Genomic DNA, 18,881 nt, shown 5'->3' on the forward strand with positions numbered 1-18,881 from the left:
CCTTAAACTTAAATGAAGGCAATTACAAGGGAATGAAGACCAAGTTGGCTAAAGTGGATTGGGAAAATAAGTGAAAAGGTAAGAAAGTAGAGAAGCAGTGGCAGACATTTAGGGAGATAGTTCATAACTCTCAACAAAATATATTCCATTGAGAAAGACTCTGAGAAGGATGGACCATCTGTGGCTAAGGAAATTGAGAATGGTATCAAATTAGAAAAAAAAGGCATACAATACTGCAAAGATTAGTGATAGGCCAGAAGATTGGGAAAATTTTAGAAACCAGCAGAGGATGACGACATAAAAGGGTGAAATTAGAGTGAGAGTAAACTAACAAGAAATATAGACACAGGCAGTAAAAGCTTTTACAAATATATAAAAAGGAAGAGAGTGGCTAAAATACGTGTTGGTCCCTTAGAGGATGAGACTGGGGAATAAATAATGGGAAACAAGGAAATGTCAGAGACTTTGAACAAGTATTTTGTATCTCTTCACAGTAGAAGACACAAAAAGCATCCCAAGAATAGCAGAAAATCATGAGACAAAGCAAGGGGGGAACCTAAAACAATCACTGTCGCTAGAGAAACAGTACTAGGAAAACTCATGGGACCAAAGGCTGAGACGTCCCATGGACCTGATGGCCTGCATCCTAGGTCTTAAAGTAAGTGGCTGCCAAGATAGTGGTTTTACTCTTCCAAAATTGCCCAGATTCTGGAAAGGTCCCAGTGGATTGAAAAACAGCAAATGTAACACCTCTATTCAAGAAAGGGGGCAACAGAAAGCTGGAAACTGTAGGCCAGTTCACCTAACATCTGCCATTGGGAAAATGCTCGAATTCATCATTTAAGGAAATAGCAGCAGTGTATTTAGAAAATCATAATGCAATCAGGAAGGGGCAACATGGTTTTATGAAAGGGAAACCGTGTTTGACAAATTTATTAGAGTTCTTTGAAGATGCAACAAGCCGGATAGATAAAGGGGACCCAGTAGACGTGCATTTACTGTTGCTTATTCACACTACAGGAGCTCACTGTGCAGGCGCGGTGCTGGACTGTATCTGGAGCATGTGCAGTGTCGCTTTGATCAGAGCTGTCCAAGTGCTGGAGATGCTTTTGCAGCGGGTGAGTGTTGGCGCGGCACGGGAGGAATGGAGCCGGTGGGTGGGCGGGGAGGCATCAGAAACACCCGGTGTAGGCCGCAAGCCCCCAGTAAGAAGCTCCAGGTTCCGCGTTTGCAGCCCGTGGGCTTTTTCGGGGAATAGGCCCCCCCGGGTTAATGGCTGCCATCTTGGTTAGGCGGGAGTGGAGTGCATGCGGGGCCATCTTGGTGATGACACTGAGTGGGCGGGAACTCAAGGTACCAGTGACAAAAAGAGAATTGACAGAACACTGTTCACCCAATTTTCCCAGAGCCCGTTCACTCTTGCCAGGACTGTTCTGCGCAGACACAGATGGTCTGTGTGTGCGTGGTGACGTCTTCACGCTGCGGTAATTGCTTGGCGACGTCATCCCACTCATCAGTGGCGCGATTTTTGAAATCTCTGACTCCAGGATTTCAGAGATCTTTCCAGCTGCAGCTCCAGCCCGAGGTTTTAAATTCGAAAACAGTGAATAAGTTTCACAGGTGATTATTTTTGAGAATTTATGTACATTTTAGAACTTTTAGTGCTCTGCTGTATTATCTGTGGGAGGTTCCACAACTCTGGAGCTGATGTGCTGCTTTGCTGTGGAACTGAATCCATGTCCATCTTTTGCTCTGTTTCACCTCTGCCATTGTCTAACTTCCTCTGTCTCTAATAATGGCTGTATTTTAGCTGTGTTTGATATTTTACTGTTAATTCCCCCGACCATGCACTGCTGGGTTATCAGCTTTATCTTCCTACAGTATCTTTCATGGTCAGGAATTGTTTTTCCTGCACTGTGGTCCAATTCCCTTCCACTCTGAGCTTATACTAATCATCAAATTCTACATCATTTTTATTCCCCGTAACTTATTCTGCTCACCCTGAAATGTTAACTCTCTTTCTCTCTCTACAGATGCTGTCTAACCTACTGAGTATTTCCAGCACTTTCTCCATCTATTTCATATTTCCGCAGTATTTTGCTTTTGTTTTATTGCAGGCGTTGCTCGCAGAACCGAGTCTGATGATACAGACAGAACAATTAAGAGAAGGGTGAGTGTTGGATGTAGGTGGTTTTTTGTTGCATCCATTTGAGCTGGAGTGGAGATGGAGGAGAAGCTGCTGGGTTTAACCACTAGTGCTTTTGAGCTCAGTCGAGCCCAACAATTTCCAATGTGAGGCTGTGAAGTGTGGTAGATTCTAGGGGAGATTAAGTTGCTAAAGAGATATTCACACAATGTAAAAGAATATTGATTTAGGAACAAATATTTTTGTCAAGGCTTTTGACGCATTTTACATATGCAAATTTTTTTACTTCATTCTCAGGATATGGGTGTCACTAGCAAGACGAGCATATATTGTGAATCACCAGTTGCCCGTTGAGAAGGTGATGGTGGGCCTCTTGACCTGCTGCCGTTTGTGTGGTGAAGGTGCTCCCACAATGGTGTTAGGTAAGGAGTTACAGGATTTTTACCCAGTGGCAATGAAGGAACGGCGATAAAGGCCCAAATCAATAACAACAACAACTTGTATTTATATAGCACCTTTAATGGAATAAAATGTTCCAAGATATTTCACAGAAGTGTTATAAAACAATTTGACACAAAGCCACAGAGCAAGATATGAGGGCAGATGACCAAAAGCTTGGTTGACTAGGTAGGTTTTAAGTAGTATCTTAAAGGAGTAAAGAGAGGTAGAAAGGCGGTGAGGTTTAGAGAGGGAAGCAGCAGAGACAGTTTTATATTGCTTTAGTGTAACTTCTTGACCTTTGTACACAATGTCACTAATTATAAAGTCCAGGTTCCCATATACTTTATTAACTGCTTTGCTAACCTGTCCTGCCACTCAAAGATTTGTCCACAAACAACCAGGCTGTAGTTAAGTTGAGAGGGGAGGTGAAGAGGAAAATAAGACTGGCAAAGAGAGAATATGAAAATAGCATGGCAGTTGACATAAAAGGGAACCCAAAAATCTTCTACCAGCACGTAAATAGTAAGCAGGCAGTAAGAAGTGGAGTGGGGCCTATCAAGGACAAAGAAGGTGATAAATGTTTGGAGGCACAGGGCAAGGCTAGATTTCTTTCGATCGGTGTTTACTAAAGAAGAGGCTGGGTGACAAAATATCAGTAGAAGCAGAGATGGGGTGAAAATTGACAGGCAGGATGTACTGGAAAGGCTGGCTACACTAAGAGTGGATAAGCTACCTGGTCCGGGTGACTTGCACCCCAGGTTGCTAAAAGAAGTGGGAGTGGAGATTGTGGAAGAGCTTGCCATATTCTTCCAAACTTCTTTAGCTACAGGGAAGGTGCCAGAGGAGTGGGAAATGGCAAATGTGACACCCTTGTTCAAAGAAAGGTGCAAGGACATTCCGAGTAACTACAGGCCAGTCAATTTAACATCAGTGGTGGGTAAAGTTTTTAGAAACAAGAAGCAGGGAAAAAATAAACAGGCACTTGGAGAGTTTGGGTTAATTAAGGATAGCCAATACAGATTTGAAAAAGGCAGATTGTATTTGACTAATCTAATTGAAAATTTTAAATAAGTAACAGAGAAGGTTGATGAAGGGAATGCAGTGGATGTTGTTTATATGGATTTTAATAAAGTATTTGACAAAGTACCATAAAAAACTGGTTAACAAAATCGAGGCTCATGGAAAAGGAGGGCCAGTGTCAGCTTGGATTTTAAAAAATGGTTTAAGGACAAACAGCGATTTGTGCTAAATGGCTGTTTCTCAGACTCAAGTCACAACACAGAAGGAGGCCATTCGGCCTGTCGTGTCCGTGCTGCCTCTACGTAAGAGCAGCTCACCAAGTCCCAGCCTTTCCCTGACAGACCTGCAAATTTTCCTCTTCAGATATTTCATAGACTGATAGAATGTTTAAGGCACAGAAAGAGGCCACTTGGCCCATCGTGTCTGGTTTGGCCTAGGACACTACTTTGAGGAACTCCTGCAGTAATGTCCTGGAGCTGAGATGATTGACCTCCAACAACCACAAACATCTTTTTTTATGACTCCAACTAGCCGAAAGCTTTGCCCAATTCCCATCGACTCCAGTTTGGCTAAGGCTCCTTGATACCATAATCGGTTCAATGTTGCCTTAATATCCAGAGCAGCTCTTTCGTTCATGTTTGGACCAAGGCTGTACTGAGGTCAGGAGCCGAGTGGCCCTGGCAGAACCCAAACTGAGCATCGGTGAGCAGGTTATTGATGTTTAAGTGCTGCTTGATAGCACTGTTGGCAACACCTTCCATCACTTTGCTGATGATCGAGAGTAGACTGAAGGGGCGGTAATTGGTTGGATTGGATTTGTCCTGCTTTTTGTGGATAGGGCAGACGTGGGCAATTTTCCACATTGCTGGGTAGATGCCAGTATTGTAGCTGAACAGGAACAGCTTGACTAGGGGAGATGATAGTTCTGCAGTACTTGTCTTCCATACTACAGCCAGGATGTTGTCAGGACCCATAAGCTTTGCAGTATCCAGTGCCTTCAGCTGTTTCTTGATATCACACTGCTACCTGTGAGGGGTTCCATGGCTCTGGGGCTGATGTGCTCCTTTGCTGTGGATCTGAATCCATGTCCATCCATTGCTCTGTTTCCCCTCTGCCTTCCCCGATTTCCGCCCCCCACCCCCCCCACCATTGTCTGACTTCCTCTGCCTCTAATAATAATTGTCTTTTAGCCATGTTTGATATTTTGTTGTTACTTCTGCTGACCGTGTCTAAATGAGGTTTCCATTGCTGTCCATCTGCCTGACCATGCATTGCTGAATTACCAGCTTTATTTTCACACAGTATCTTTCATGGTCAGGAATTGTTTTTCTTGCACTAGAGTCCATTTCTGTTCCACTTCTGAGTTTATATTGACCATCAAATTCTGCGCTTGTAATTCATTTTGCACACCCTGAAACGTTAACTCTGTTTCTCCCTCTCCACAGATACTGCCTGACCTCCTGCATATTTCCAGCATTTTCTCTTTATTTCAGATTTCCAGCATCCGCAGTATTTTGCTTTTATATTATTGCAGGTGTTGCTCACAGAACTGAGTCTAGCGACAGTTTGTATCGGGTTGGGTGTTGGGTACCGAGGTCAATTCCTGGCCTTCTGTGCAGATCATTGTGTTGCATCAGTTTGAGCTGCAGGAGCAGCTGCTGGGTTTAACCCTGAGTACTTTTGAACCAAGTCGGGCCCAACAATTTCCAATGTGAAACTGTCGAGGGAGGCAGATTCTAGGGGAGGTTAGGTTGCTGAGCCGACACTGTCAATACAATGTAATAGAGTATTATTTTAATAACAAGTATTTCTGTAGAGGCTTTTAATCCATTTTACATGTACAGATTTTTAAAATTCATTCAGAATCTGGGAATCGCTAACAGCCCAGCATATGTTGTCAATCCCCAGTTGCCCCTTGAGAAGGTGATGTTGGGCCGCCTTCCTCAACCATTGCAGTTCTTGTCGTGAAGGTGCTTCCATAATGCTGTTAGCTAAGGTGTTAAAGCATATTCAGCCAGTGATGATGAAGGAACAGTGATTTGTGTCCAAGTCAGGATGGTGTGTCATTTAGAGGAACTTGGAGGTGGTAGTGTTCCAATGCACCTGCTTTCCTTGTCCTTTTATCTTGTGGATGTTGCCGGTCTGGAATTCAGGTCGAGTTGTAGATGTATAAAGTTCCTCTCCTTCCCCCAAACCTACCATCATGTCAAGATCTGACAGTCACTCAACTTATTGTAATCTGAATATCGTCAGCCTTTGAACATGAAAGCAAAAAGCACCAATCACAGCGGAGAGAAACCATACACATGTTCTGTGTGTGGACAAGGTTTTGGCCAATCAACTGGCCTGTCGAGACCTAAGAGCAGCCACACTGGGGAGAAACCGTGTAAATGTGGGGACTGTGGGAAGGGATTCAATTACCCGTCTGCGCTGGAAACGCATCGACGCAGTCACACCGGGGAGACGCCGTTCACCTGCTCCATGTGTGGAAAGGGATTTACTCGGTCATCCAGCCTCCATACACACCAGCGAGTTCACACTGGTGAGAGGCTGTTCATCTGCTCCATGTGTGGAAAGGGATTCATTACTTCATCCAAACTGTTGAGACACCAGCGAGTTCACACTGATGAAAGACCTTTTAAATGTCCAGACCGCGGGAATTGCTCCAAAGGTTCTGTGGAACTGCACTGACATCAACATATTCATGCTAACGAGACCGCTCAGGTGCTCTCACTGCGGGACTGGGTTCAGGTGACCATCTGAACACACTACACCAGCGTAGTCACACTGGAAAGGCCGTTTACCTGCTCTGTCTGTGGAAAGGAATTCACTGTTATCCAACGTGTTGAGTCACGAGTGAATTCACACTGGGAAGAGGCCGTTCACCTGCTCCAGGTGTGGAAAGGGATTCACTCAGTCATCCCACCTCCCTAGACATCAACGTGTTGAAAGTGATGAGAGAACTTTGAAATGTTCTGACTGTGAGGAGATTTAAAAGCAAGCAGGATCTGCGGAGACATCAGCAAGTTCACACTGGGGAGATGCCACTTGCTTGCTCCTTGTGTGGAAAGAGATTCAGTGAGTCATCCAAACTGCTGAGGCACCAGTGAGTTCATGCTGGGGAAAGGCTGCATCGAGTGTGGGACAGGATTCACTCAGTTATCCAACCTACAGAAGCACCAGTGAGTTCACAAGTAACAGCAGGGGTTGGATTCTGCTGTTGCTGCCATTAATTACATCCTGGGGGACTGAACCATGTTCATTCTGACAATTGGCATTTGTTTCTGCTGATAACCGCATTAACGAGCTGGAGTTTAATATTCTGGATAAATGTCAAATCAATCAGTTTTGTTTTAAACACATTGTAGATTATTGTCTTTCCCACCTGAGTGTTTAGCATCACCTGGCTGGAGCTCAAAGGACAATCTGGGAGGAGGATCGTACGGCAGGAACAGAACTTCAGCCTGAACACAGTTCTTCAGGATCACACTGAGAGGGACAAACGGCACTTTGGTCTTTCTCGTCTCTCTTCACTGACAGCAAAGTCCCCGTGTGGGTTAATCCCGAGCCCTGTAAGAAATGTGTCCCAGCTGCTCTCTCCCATGCTTCAGAGCTCCTGGGCACGGAACAGAAGGCTCCTTTACAACTGTGTTTAGAGTCAGGAAGAACAACAGTGAATGCTGGAAATGTGCTGTCAAATCAGAGATTGGTATAAAAACTATGATCTGTTCCTGACAGTGAAACGGCAGGTTTAAGTTTCCAATCTGAAAATGACTATTGTAATTATTCTGTGGAGATTTAATGTGTTTATGTCACAGTCCTGAGTCAACCATTTTAGCACAGGTGTTACTTCAGTTAAAATAAACCTGTTGAAACTAAATAACTTAAAGGCTGCATTAAAATAGCAGGTGGGGGAGTTTACAGGAGCCTGTTAACTGCTGGTAAAATTGTACAACAGACATTTGATTTCCAGAGAAAAAGGACCTGCAGCGTGTTGCCAGAAATTTATTGTTTTATTGATGTGTGAATGTTAGACACCAGGATAAGTTTTAAAAAAAAAAATACACACAACAGCCACAGGAATGCTATCACGACAGTTACTCAGGAATCACGCCTGCTGTGGAACTCCTCCACTGACCCTGCTGAAGGTTGTAGGCTCAGGGAGTGGGGTCTCCAGGAGTGGACTGTAAGAAAGCTGGGTTTCAGTATCCTGACCGATACATGGTGAGGAACCAGAGGAATCATTAATAAGGAACTGTGTCTAGTTTTATCTGTCAGTGTAGGTCTAGGGGTGAATGATGTCTGACTCCCTGAACTGTCTTACATTGAACCCAGTTTGGAACAAGATGGATTCAGTTTCTGGGAGAATAGGGACAAATGTCGCCCACAATTGAGGGAGACAAAAACACCCATTAGAGAAGCTGAGAGATCTTTGGAAAAGAAGATGGTGCACAATGGTGATAATAATGGCAAAACCTTTTCCAGCTACATCAGGAGTGAGAAGATGGGAACAGATGGTTTCGAGCCACTGAGAGACAGTTCAGGACAGATTGAAACAGATTTCCAGGCTATGACAGAGCTGTTAAATGACTATTTCACATCATTCTGACTCTGTGGATGATGCTCAGATTCCAGCTGTGGGATGTGCTGTCGACAATAACATCATAAATATTCAATTAGAAAGGGATTGTCATCCTGGATAAAATAGGAAATCTCAAACTAGATGGTGCTCCAGGTCCAGATGATAGCCACCCAAGGGTGTTTAAAGAGATGGGACGGATGCTCTGTGAGCCCCTTGCCCGTATCTTCAACAGCTCAATAGAGTCAGGGATTGTTCCCTGAGATTGGAAGGTAGGTGATGTAGTTCCCATTTTCCAAATCGGAGATAAATCCGAGGCAGGGAACTACAGGCCCATCAGCATGAGCTCTATCACAGGGAAGGTACTTGAAGGGATCCTAAGAGATGCTGTTTCTGATCACTGGGGTAGAGAAGGAGCCATTAGAGATACTCAACACGCTTTGGAAAAGAAGATAGCGTCTTATAAACTTGTTTGTGTTTGTGAAGAAGTTGCTGTGTTGGTGGATGAGGGGAGACATTGTCTATCTCAGGGTGTAATCCAACAACAACAACTTCTATTTACATGGAGGATTGGGTTGGAGGAGGTGACAGATACTGAGGATCAAGTTGACATTGTCTACCTCAGGGGTGTTAAACTTATTTTCCATGGTGGGTCTGATCTGATATCCTGGCACTGGGTGAGGGTCACAGTCAACAAAAGTTATTAAAATAGAACTAGATGCAGATAAATTTTATTCACTACTCTTACTGCTCCCGATACCTGGCACCTCTTAGCTTGAACTGTCACATGAACACTTGGAGCAAATGACTGGGCTGAGTTCTGTATGGGATAAAACAACAAGGACCACGTATCATAGAAATTTACAGCATGTAAAGAGGCCATTCAGCCCATCGTATCTGTGCCAGTGAAAAAAATCATTCAGGATAATGCCTCTTTCCAGCTCTTGGTTCTTAATCTTGTATGTTACAGCACCTCAAGTGCAAGATGCAAGTCATTTTTAGATATGATGAGGGTTTCTGCCTCTCCCACCCTTTAAGGCAGTGAATTCCAAACCCTCACCACCCTCTGGGTGAAAAAACTCCTTCGCTTTTCCCTAAACCTACCAATTATTTTAAATCTATGCCTCCTGTCTATTGACCCCTCTCCTAAGTAAAATAACTTCTTCCTAACCAATCTATTTAGGCCCCTCATAATTTTATACATCTTAATTAAATCTCCCCTCAGCTTCCTCTTCTGAAGAAAACAACCTTAGTCTATCCAACCTCTACCTTGCAGAGGCTCAGTGCCAATTCTCAGACACTACTTCCTTCCTCCCCATGGACCATGACCCCAACAACAAACATCAAGCTACTGTCCACAGGACTGGCACTGACCTCATCTCCTCTGGAGAGCTTCCCTCTACAGCTTCCAACCTCATAGTCCCGCAACCCCGGACAAGCCGCTTCTACCTCTTTCTTAAAATCCACAGGACTGTCCTGGCAGACCCATCGTTTCTGCCTGTTCCTGCCCCACTGAACTTATTTCTTCTTATCTTGACCCTATCTTTTCTTCCCTGGTCCAGTCTCTTCCCACCTACATCCGTGACTCTTCTGACACCCATGTCATCTTGACAATTTCCAGTTTCCTGGCCCTAACCGCCTCCTCTTCACTGGATGCCCAATTTCTCTACACCTCCATCCCCCACCAGGATGGTTTGAGGGCTCTCCGCTTCTTCCTTGAATAGAGGCCCAATCAGTCCCCATCCACCACCACCCTCCTCTGCCTGGCTGACCTTGTTCTTACATTGAACAATTTCCCGAACTCCACTCACTTCCTTCAAGCAAAAGGTGTTGCTATGGGTACCCACATGGGTCTTAGTTATGCCTGTCTTTTTGTGGGATATGTGGAACATTCGCTGTTCCAGTCCTACTCAGGCCCCTCCCCCAACTCATTTTCCAGTACATTGATGACTGTATTGGTGCAATTTTCTGCTCCTGCCACAAACTATGCTTCCAATTTCCACCCTTCTCTCAACTTTACATGGTCCATCTCTGACACTTCCTTTCCCTTTTTCGACCTCTCTGTCTCCATCTCTGAGGATAGGCTGTTTATTAATAATTATTATAAGCCCACCGACTCCCAAGGCTACCTTGACTACACATCCTCACATCCTGCCTCCTGGAAGGACTCCGTTCCATTCTCCCAGTTTCTTCATCTCCGACGCCTCTGTTCTGATGATGCAAGCTTCCACAACAGTGCTTCTGATCTGTCTTCCTTTTTCTTCAACTGAGAATTTCCCCCTCCCCCCCACTGTAGTTGACAGGGCCCTCAACCGTTTCCGGCCCATTTCCCGCACCCCTTCTCCTCCCTCCCAGAACTGCGACAGGGTCCCCCTTGTCCTCACTTACCACCCCACCAGCCTCCACATTCAAAGGATCATCCTCTGCCATATCCACCATGTCCAGCGTGATGCCACTACAAAATGCATCTTCCCCTCCCCTCCCGTCAGCATTCCAAAGGGATCATTCCTTCCACGACACCCTGGTCCACTCCTCCATTACACCTGACACCTCATCCCCTTCCTATGGCACATTCCCATGCAATTGCAGGAGGTGTAATACCTGCCCTTTTCCCTCCTCTCTCGTCACTACCTAAGGCCCCAAACACTTCTTTCAGGTGAAGCAGTGATTTACTTGTACTTCTTTCAATTTAGTATACTGTATTCGCTGCTCATAATGCGGCCTCCTCTACATTGGGGAGACCAAATGCAGATTGGGTGACCACTTTGCGGAACACCTCCGCTCAGTCCGAAAACATGACCCCGAGCTTCCTGTTGCTTGCCATTTCAACACCCCCCCCCCCCCCCCCCCCCTGTTCTGTCCTGGGCTTGCTGCAGTGTTCCAGTGAACATCAACACAAGCTCGAGGAACAGCACCTCATTTACTGATTAGGTACGTTACAGCCTACCGGACTGAACATTGAGTTCAGTCATTTCAGAGCATGTGTAACCCCCCCCTTTTTTAGTTTTACTTTGTATTTTTTTTAATTTCTTTTTATTCATTTTATATTTTAGTTTGTTTCATTTCACTTTTTTTTAACTATGTGACTGCCCACTTTTTTTTTTCATGTTTTTGCTTTTAGCCAGGGCTTTTATCATTCTGTCACTTAACACCCTCTCTGCACTAACACTTTGCCTTTCGCCACACCATTTTCCCCACACTGTTTGTCTTTGCCTTTGCCCCATGACCTCCTTGTCAGTTGTTCTGTGACCCTCTGTCCTATCAACACCTTAACATTTGTTCTCTTTTGCCCCATCCCACTTTATTTGCTTAAAATCTATTACATTTCTAACCTTTACCAGTTCTGATAAAAGGTCACTGACCTGAAACGTTAACTTTTCTTTCTCCGCAGATGCTGCCAGACCTGCTGAGTATTTCCAGCACTTTTTGGTTATATGCCAGTGTATCCAATCTTCAGCTCATAGCTAAAATTCTCCAGTCCTGGCAAAATTATTGTAAATCTCCTCTACTGTCTGTGATGTGATCACATCCTTTCTGTAATGCAGTGACCAGAACTGTACACAGTGCTCTAGCTGTGGTCTAACTAGTGTTTTGTTCCAGCATAACCACTCTCCCATCTTCCATTGACTTCAATGTAATGGAAACTGACAGTGTGAACCTGTCAGCATTTGAACAATATTTGCAAATGATTCGAGGGTTTCTCACAGTTGGGACCTTTTCTATTCTGTCCCCTCGAAGTGATGAGAACAGACATTCTCCTGTGCACAATGAGCTGGGGTGATGGGGACATAGTGGTAATGTCACTGAGTACTACCCTGGGGGCATGAATTCATTAGAACATAAGAACTAGGAGCAGGAGTAAGCAATTCAGCCCCTCGAGCCTGCTCCACCATTCAATACGATCATGGCTGATCTCATCTCGGCCTCAACACCATTTTCCTGCCCATTCTCCATAACCCTTCAACCCATTACTAATTAAAAACCTGTCTATCTCCTCAAATTTACTCAATGTCGCGGCATCCACCGCACTCTGGGGTATTGAATTCCACAGACTCTCAACCCTTTGAGAGAAGTAAGTTCTCCTCATCTCTGTTTTAAATCTGCTACCCCTTATCCTAAAACTATGACTTCTCGTTCTATATTGCCCCACCAAAGGAAACATCCTCTCTATGTCTACTTTGTCAATCCCTTTAATCATCTTATATACCTCAATTAGATCTCCTCTCATTCTTCTAAACTGTAGAGAGTTAAGGCCTAAACTGCTCAGTCTCTCTTCATAGACAAACCCCTTATCTGTGGAATCAATCTAATGAATCTCCTTTGAACTGCCTCCAATGCAATGACATCCCTCCCCAAGTAAGGGGACCAAAACTGTATGCAATACTCCAGGTGCGGTCTCACTAATGCCTTGTATAGTTGCAGCAACACTTCCCTACTTTTATACTCTATTCCTTTAGCAATAACTGCAAAAATTCCATTTGCCTTCCTTATTACCTGCTGCACCTGCATACTAGTTTTTTGCGATTCATGCACAAGGCCACCCAGATCCCTCTGCACCAAAGCACTCTGAAGTTTCTCTCCATTTAGATAATTATTTGCTTTTCTATTCTTCTGACCAAAATGGATAACTTAGCCACATTAAACTCCATCTGCCAAATTTTGGCCCATTCACCTAACCTTTCCATATCCATTTGTAAATGTCTTATTTCTTTATTGCAACTTACTATCCCACTTATTTTAGTGTCATCTGCAAATTTGGCTATAGTAACTTCTATCCCTGCATCCAAGTCATTAATATAGATTATAAATAGTTGGGGCCCGAGGACCGAACCCTGTGGCACCCCACTAGTTGCATCTTGCCAACCAGAAAAGGACCCATTTATCCTGACTCTCTGTTTTCTGTTGGTTAGCCAATCCTATATCCAAGCTAATAAATTGCCCCTAACCCCATATGATCTTACCTTGTGTATTAGCCTTTTGCGCGGCACCTTATCAAATGCCTTTGGAAGTCCATTTATACTACATCTACAGGATCCCCGTTATCCACTTTACTTGTCACATCTTCAAAGAACTCTAGGAAATTAGTCAAACACGATTTACCCTTCATAGAACCGTGCCGACTCTGATGGATTGCGTTTTGACTTTCTAAATGTCCTGTTATTACTTCCTTAATAATGGATTCTAACAATTTCCCAACAACAGGTGTTAAACTAATTGATCTATAGTTTTCTACTTACTGCCTCCCTCCCTTTTTGAATAAGGGCGTTAATATTAGCATTTTTCCAATCCACTGGAACCTTTCCCGCATCCAGGGAATTTTGGAATATTATAATCAATGGATCCATTATCTCCGTTGCCACTTCCTTTAAGACCCTAGGATGTAGGCCATCAGGCCCTGGGGACTTGTCTGCCTTCAATCCCAATAGTTTGCTCAATATTTTTTATCTAGTGATGATGGTTGTTCTAAGTTCCTCCCTTTCTATAACCTCTGCATTACCTGTTACTATTGGGATGGTACTTGTGTCCTCCACCGTGAAAACTGAGGTAAAATACTGATTTAATATTTCTGTCATTTCTGTGTTTCCCATTATGAACTCCCCAGTCACGTCCTCCAAGGCACTAACATTCACTTTAGTTACTCTCTTCCCTTTCATATACTTACAGAAGCTTTTGCTATCCGTTTTTATATTTTGCGCTAGTTTTCTTTCAGAATTTACCTTTGCTCTTTTTATTACTTTTTTAGTAACCCTTTGTTGATCTTTAAAAGTTTCCCAATCTTCCAGCCTGCTACTGGCCTTTGCAATATGGTATGCCTTAGTTTTTGTCTTTATGTTGTCCTTCCTTGCTTAGCCATGGATGTTTTTTCCCCTTCTTACAATCTTTCTTCCTCTCTGGAATATATTTTAGTTGTGAGGAATTGAACATCTCCTTAAATATCTGCCACTGCTCATCAACTGTCCGACCTTTTAGTCTTCCTGCCCAGTCCACTCGGGACAAATCTGTCCTCATGCCTATGTAATTACCTTTGTTTAACTCCAGAACGCTAGTTTAAACCACATCATGGCAGCTAGTAGAATTTAAATTCAATCAATTAAAACTTGAATTAACTAAACAATCTGGAGGTGATAGTTTTATAACACCATTACTAAGACTAGCTATCATTGATTGTTGTAAAAACCCATCTGGTTCACCAATGTTCCTTATGGAAAGAAATAATGCTGTCCTTACCTGGTCTGGCCTGCATGTGACTTCAGACCTACAGTAATATTGTAGGATGGTTCATTGCTTGGTGTAGTGTCTTAAAAAGTATAAGCTTAATTAGAAGTGATTTTGATCAGCAATAATGCTTTCAAATATTGTTAAAGTAACTATAATACATGGAAGCTCAGTTAAACATGGTATGAGGCTGAGAAGCAAAGCCTGATGCTGAGCTAAGGTTATGTTAAAAAAAAACTGGCAAGGCAGTGAAAAAGAAACCTTGAGTTAAATGTGAAAAGAATGTGGTGGTATGTTTGAAACTAACAGATAATGAAAAACAGCACATTAATTAAGTTACAATCAAAACAGAAGATTTTAAGCTTCTAAGATCTGTTATCACAAGAATAAAAGACATTGCTGTAACTCATGTAACAACTGTTTGTATGAAGGTTCAAGATAAGGAATAACAAAGTTGTAAGAAAATGGAACAAAGTGATACCAGAAAATTAAACATAAATTTAATGTTAAAGTTTTACAAAATGATGATTAAACAGAATGAGTGAGATTGTCCAGGCAGTTGTCAGTTGCCACGTAGGGTAAAGAACAGCTATTGAACATGAGAAGCAGCATAAAAAAACCCAGAAGAAGAGGAGAATCTTCAGTTCACAGAACACAACAAGAGAAAGAGAGACCATGCCGCAGTCACTTGGAGGGCTGCCATTGAGGTTCTGAGGAACAGATTGTGACTATTGTCTTTGTTATGTATTACTTCTTTGTACTGAATGTAAACTAAAAACTCTGCTATACCTAGAAGCAACATATACCTGTATCCATAGTGGTTTGTTGTAGTCACGGACAAGTCACCCTTGTTGGATTAAATTGAATCCTGGAAGTAGCAGGAAAGCTACAATTGGCGCCCCAGATATGGGACTCCGACGAACAACTGAAACCAGGTATTGTTGAGTATAAGGCAGCAGACACCAGTGTTTTCAGCTTCATTTTTTAAACCAGCTGATAGTGTCTCACTAAGTCCACCAAGATGCCTGATGGGGATCTTTGGACAAAGGAGGTGAATGTGCCCCACTTGCAATTTTATGGATCAGAACCGCAGATTCTTGGTGGACATGAAAGGTCAATGACTCATACAAACGTGAGGGCGATCTCCCAGTTTGGATAAGAAATTGTAAAAAAGATAGTATAACGACAGCACACATAACAGGTTGTACTCTCCTGGGAAGAATTTCCATGTGGGAAATAAAAAAGGGATATAGAGTGTGTATTAGGTGCAAGGCAAAAGACGGGGTGATGGCAGCATGTGGAAATTTCTGCTGAAGAACAAACGGACTTGGGAGCGAATAAAACTCAGGCCCCGTGGTATCAGAGAGTGAAGGATGCATCCAGTTGTGTTGGCCTCGATGGTGGAAGAGACACGAAGGCCAATACTCTTGTATTGGGTCTAACGTAAAGTCCAATAATGGAAACTGGGTCAACAAACCCCCTTTCATAACTTTTAAGCTAAGGGGAGCATATAACTACCCTGTCCCTGTCGTTTTAAGCTTAACCGATTTAGTATTGCCTGAGTGGTATGACAATAAAATAATACAGTTAACTCGAGATAATACAGCAGGTTTTCAACCAGTATTGGGAAAAGGTTACCTTGTCACAAGTGTCGAAGGGTGCACAGAATGCATTCCTCCATGAGAACAATACTGGAAATGAAATGAGTCAAACAAGTAGGCGAAAGACAGGGTTTATAAATGTTGGATTCATTGGTTTTAATACCTTAATGATTAACTTTATGGATTTGGCAGTTTCACAGATACAGTTAGGAATGGTGCAGGAGAAATTGAAAAATATACTCAGTAAAGAGAATAGCATAGAACACGAAGAGGTGGGAAGAGGATCAGATAATGGTCGTGCACTTACGAGACATTATACACAAGGTAGAAAATCATGTGAAAAATATTAATGACATTATCTGAGAGGACAGAAAGGCCACTGACCAGGCGGCTCATAACAATGTATGTGTCATGTACGGGAATTGGTTGGTAGAACAGTTCAGAGACAGCCTAGAAGTTATCAATGAAGGACGCCTTTCCACTTGGGTAACAAATAGACAGTTATCAGGAAGATGCAGAATTCTGTAAAATTAGGAGTTTGATTGAGGTTTGTCCGGTCAAGCACGGATGCCACAAGGTGGGAACCAGAAGCTATTGGACGAGTAGTATAGATCCCCAGTCTTAAGAATTGAACCAGCCTAATCCTCTGTTTAGAGCAGAAAACATAGGGATCGTGAGGATGAATGTCATTAGTCAATTCCTGACAGCACCCCAATTCTTCATCCAGCTAGAAGAACTGTCTTGGATAGAACCAAACCTACAGGGATGCAGAACATGTAAGGATGCCCTCATTTGTCCAAATGATTAAATGATCATTCAAGAGACACATGTGGTTTCATTTGGAATGAGAAGATGCTGAACTGTACTGTGGAAGTTACAGGTCCATCAGATGTGAGAACGAGAATGGCCTATGTACGAGAAGGGAAGTACAGTTTCACCACCTTAGAAGACAATTACCATCACGGGAACTTAAATGTTCAATCAAACCTGGGACCTACTGTATTACACCTACCAAAATTACAGTGATAGGGTTAAAAACCTTTCTCACCAGTGCTATGCCTGACCAATGGGTCTTTGGAGTAAAAGATGGCTTGAACATAAACCTAGAGAATTATATCACTAAATTTGGGTATGACGTCCCTGAACTACATATAGCCTTGACAACATTAATAAATAAAGTGAATGCCTCCCAGTGCCATTATTACACACTACAGCAAGGAAATAAAGCTATAGCTAAGGAAATTCCAGGGGTAGGGGATTCAACACATTGAGTTAAACATGGAAGTTTCCCCTTGGATTAGGATATTTTCACATGTGTTGGTTATAAGCCAGTTATTGGCACTAATATGCTGACTGCTCCACACTTACTACTTGAAGCACCTGGTGTGCCAGACAAGATCACAATTAAACATGATCACAGCACAACATTTCTTGGAAATGAGTAAATATGTAAGTTCAAAATAATCAAGAAATTAATGCCTTGTCCTCAAGGTGGGGATATTGTAAGATAATTCACTTCTTGGTTAATTGCTTCAAACCCACTAAGATCACCCAGATAGGGAGTGATATCATGTTCCCTGTACCTACCCATAACATCAATGAAATCAGAGTCAACTTTGGAATGCAGGAGGAAGCACTGAAGGCAGTTGAGACACCCCATACTGCCTCTATCCTTAGATTTAAAATCCATAATTAAAATACTGTAACATCCCAAAAGACAAGATAATGAACAAAGAGAGAAAGGAGTTGAAAATCTGGGAAATAGACATAGATGGGAAACAGTTGTGAATGCAAGTCAACATCCCTGGCTCAGAACTAGTTCATGTTGGGACAACGGGTAGTCACAATTGTAATAATAGCCGTCCTCTGTTACTTGAGAAATCTTACCTCAAGACTGCTGAAGTGCACTGAATTGAGCTGGAACCCAGCTCTTATGTCTAAAAGAAAATAATAGTCAATGAAAAGTAGTGAGGGGTCAATATGTTGTCATATATGTCACCCTCAAACTGGGGAGTTGTAAGTAGGTTTGGTAACTGTGTTTTAGCTTAACGACCATTTTCACATTGTATCATCCGTAATAACTAACAAGGTCAAGCAAGTCATCTTAATACTAACACATGACCAAAGAAGTCATTTTTGTGTCTTGTATCAGCAACTGTATTAATCAACTTAATGTATTAAGTAGTAACCCGTCAAGAAACAATGATTACAAAGCAATGGAGCTTGATTGAGTTGTAATTAATGAATTAACAATCATGCTAGACAGAATGGGCTTTAATTTAAAAGTATTAAGTTTAAAAACTAAGTCTTAAGCTTGTAAGAAATTCAATATCAGTAGGACTTTGTAACTCACTGTGACACAAAGTCAGCAGAAAAAGTATTGTGAGCCTGATAACATTCATTAACTTTGCTAAAAAGGAATCAATTTCTGTACAAATTCATACTGTTGAAGGAGAAAACAACCGTAATGAACGGAACTGTTCACAGGTTTTTATTGCAATTATTGGAAAAGTGTTTCATTGATTAAGCCCCAATTAGAGTCGGGCATTAACTGACCTCACAAGGCCTGGACTAACCATTGGTGGTCTGATGGCTAAAAAGGCTATAAAAGAACAGCTATTGAACATGAGAAGCAACACAAAAAATCCAGAGGAAGAAGAGAAGAGAATCTTCAGTCAACAGAACACAGCAAGAGAAAGAAAGACCGCACCACAGTCACTTGGAAGGCGATCACTGAGGTTCTGAGGAACTGACTGTGACTATTGTCTTTGTTAAGTATTACTTTTTTGCACTGAATTTAAACTACTTAATAAATCTGCTACACTTCCAACCAACATATACCTGTAACCACAGAGGGTTGTTGTAGTCACGGACAAGT

The 18,881-nt window shown here is 42.6% G+C and overlaps 1 protein-coding gene and 1 pseudogene across 4 annotated transcripts in view; both read left to right on the top strand.

Annotated features, from left to right (window-relative positions):
• LOC137349229 (zinc finger protein 239-like) overlaps positions 1-10,994 on the top strand; it is a 43,931-nt gene extending 32,937 nt beyond the window's left edge. For 3 of the 4 annotated variants that reach the window (XR_010969294.1, XR_010969295.1, XM_068014730.1), the window contains 5 exons: positions 495-658; positions 1,021-1,118; positions 2,118-2,170; positions 2,444-2,568; positions 5,053-10,994. Coding sequence is in view for 1 of the 4 variants with exons in the window: in XM_068014730.1 (XP_067870831.1) it covers positions 5,870-6,298 (429 nt within the window). In the remaining 3 variants the exon portion in view is untranslated. The remainder of the gene's footprint in view (positions 1-494; positions 659-1,020; positions 1,119-2,117; positions 2,171-2,443; positions 2,569-5,052) is intronic. The other variant, XR_010969296.1, reaches the window with a different exon arrangement.
• The window catches only part of LOC137348727 (zinc finger protein 585A-like), a 93,703-nt pseudogene that overhangs the window by 56,132 nt on the left and 18,690 nt on the right, over positions 1-18,881 (top strand).

Source organism: Heterodontus francisci, chromosome 34 (genome assembly GCF_036365525.1).
Source record: "Heterodontus francisci isolate sHetFra1 chromosome 34, sHetFra1.hap1, whole genome shotgun sequence".
Classification (NCBI taxonomy): domain Eukaryota; kingdom Metazoa; phylum Chordata; class Chondrichthyes; order Heterodontiformes; family Heterodontidae; genus Heterodontus; species Heterodontus francisci.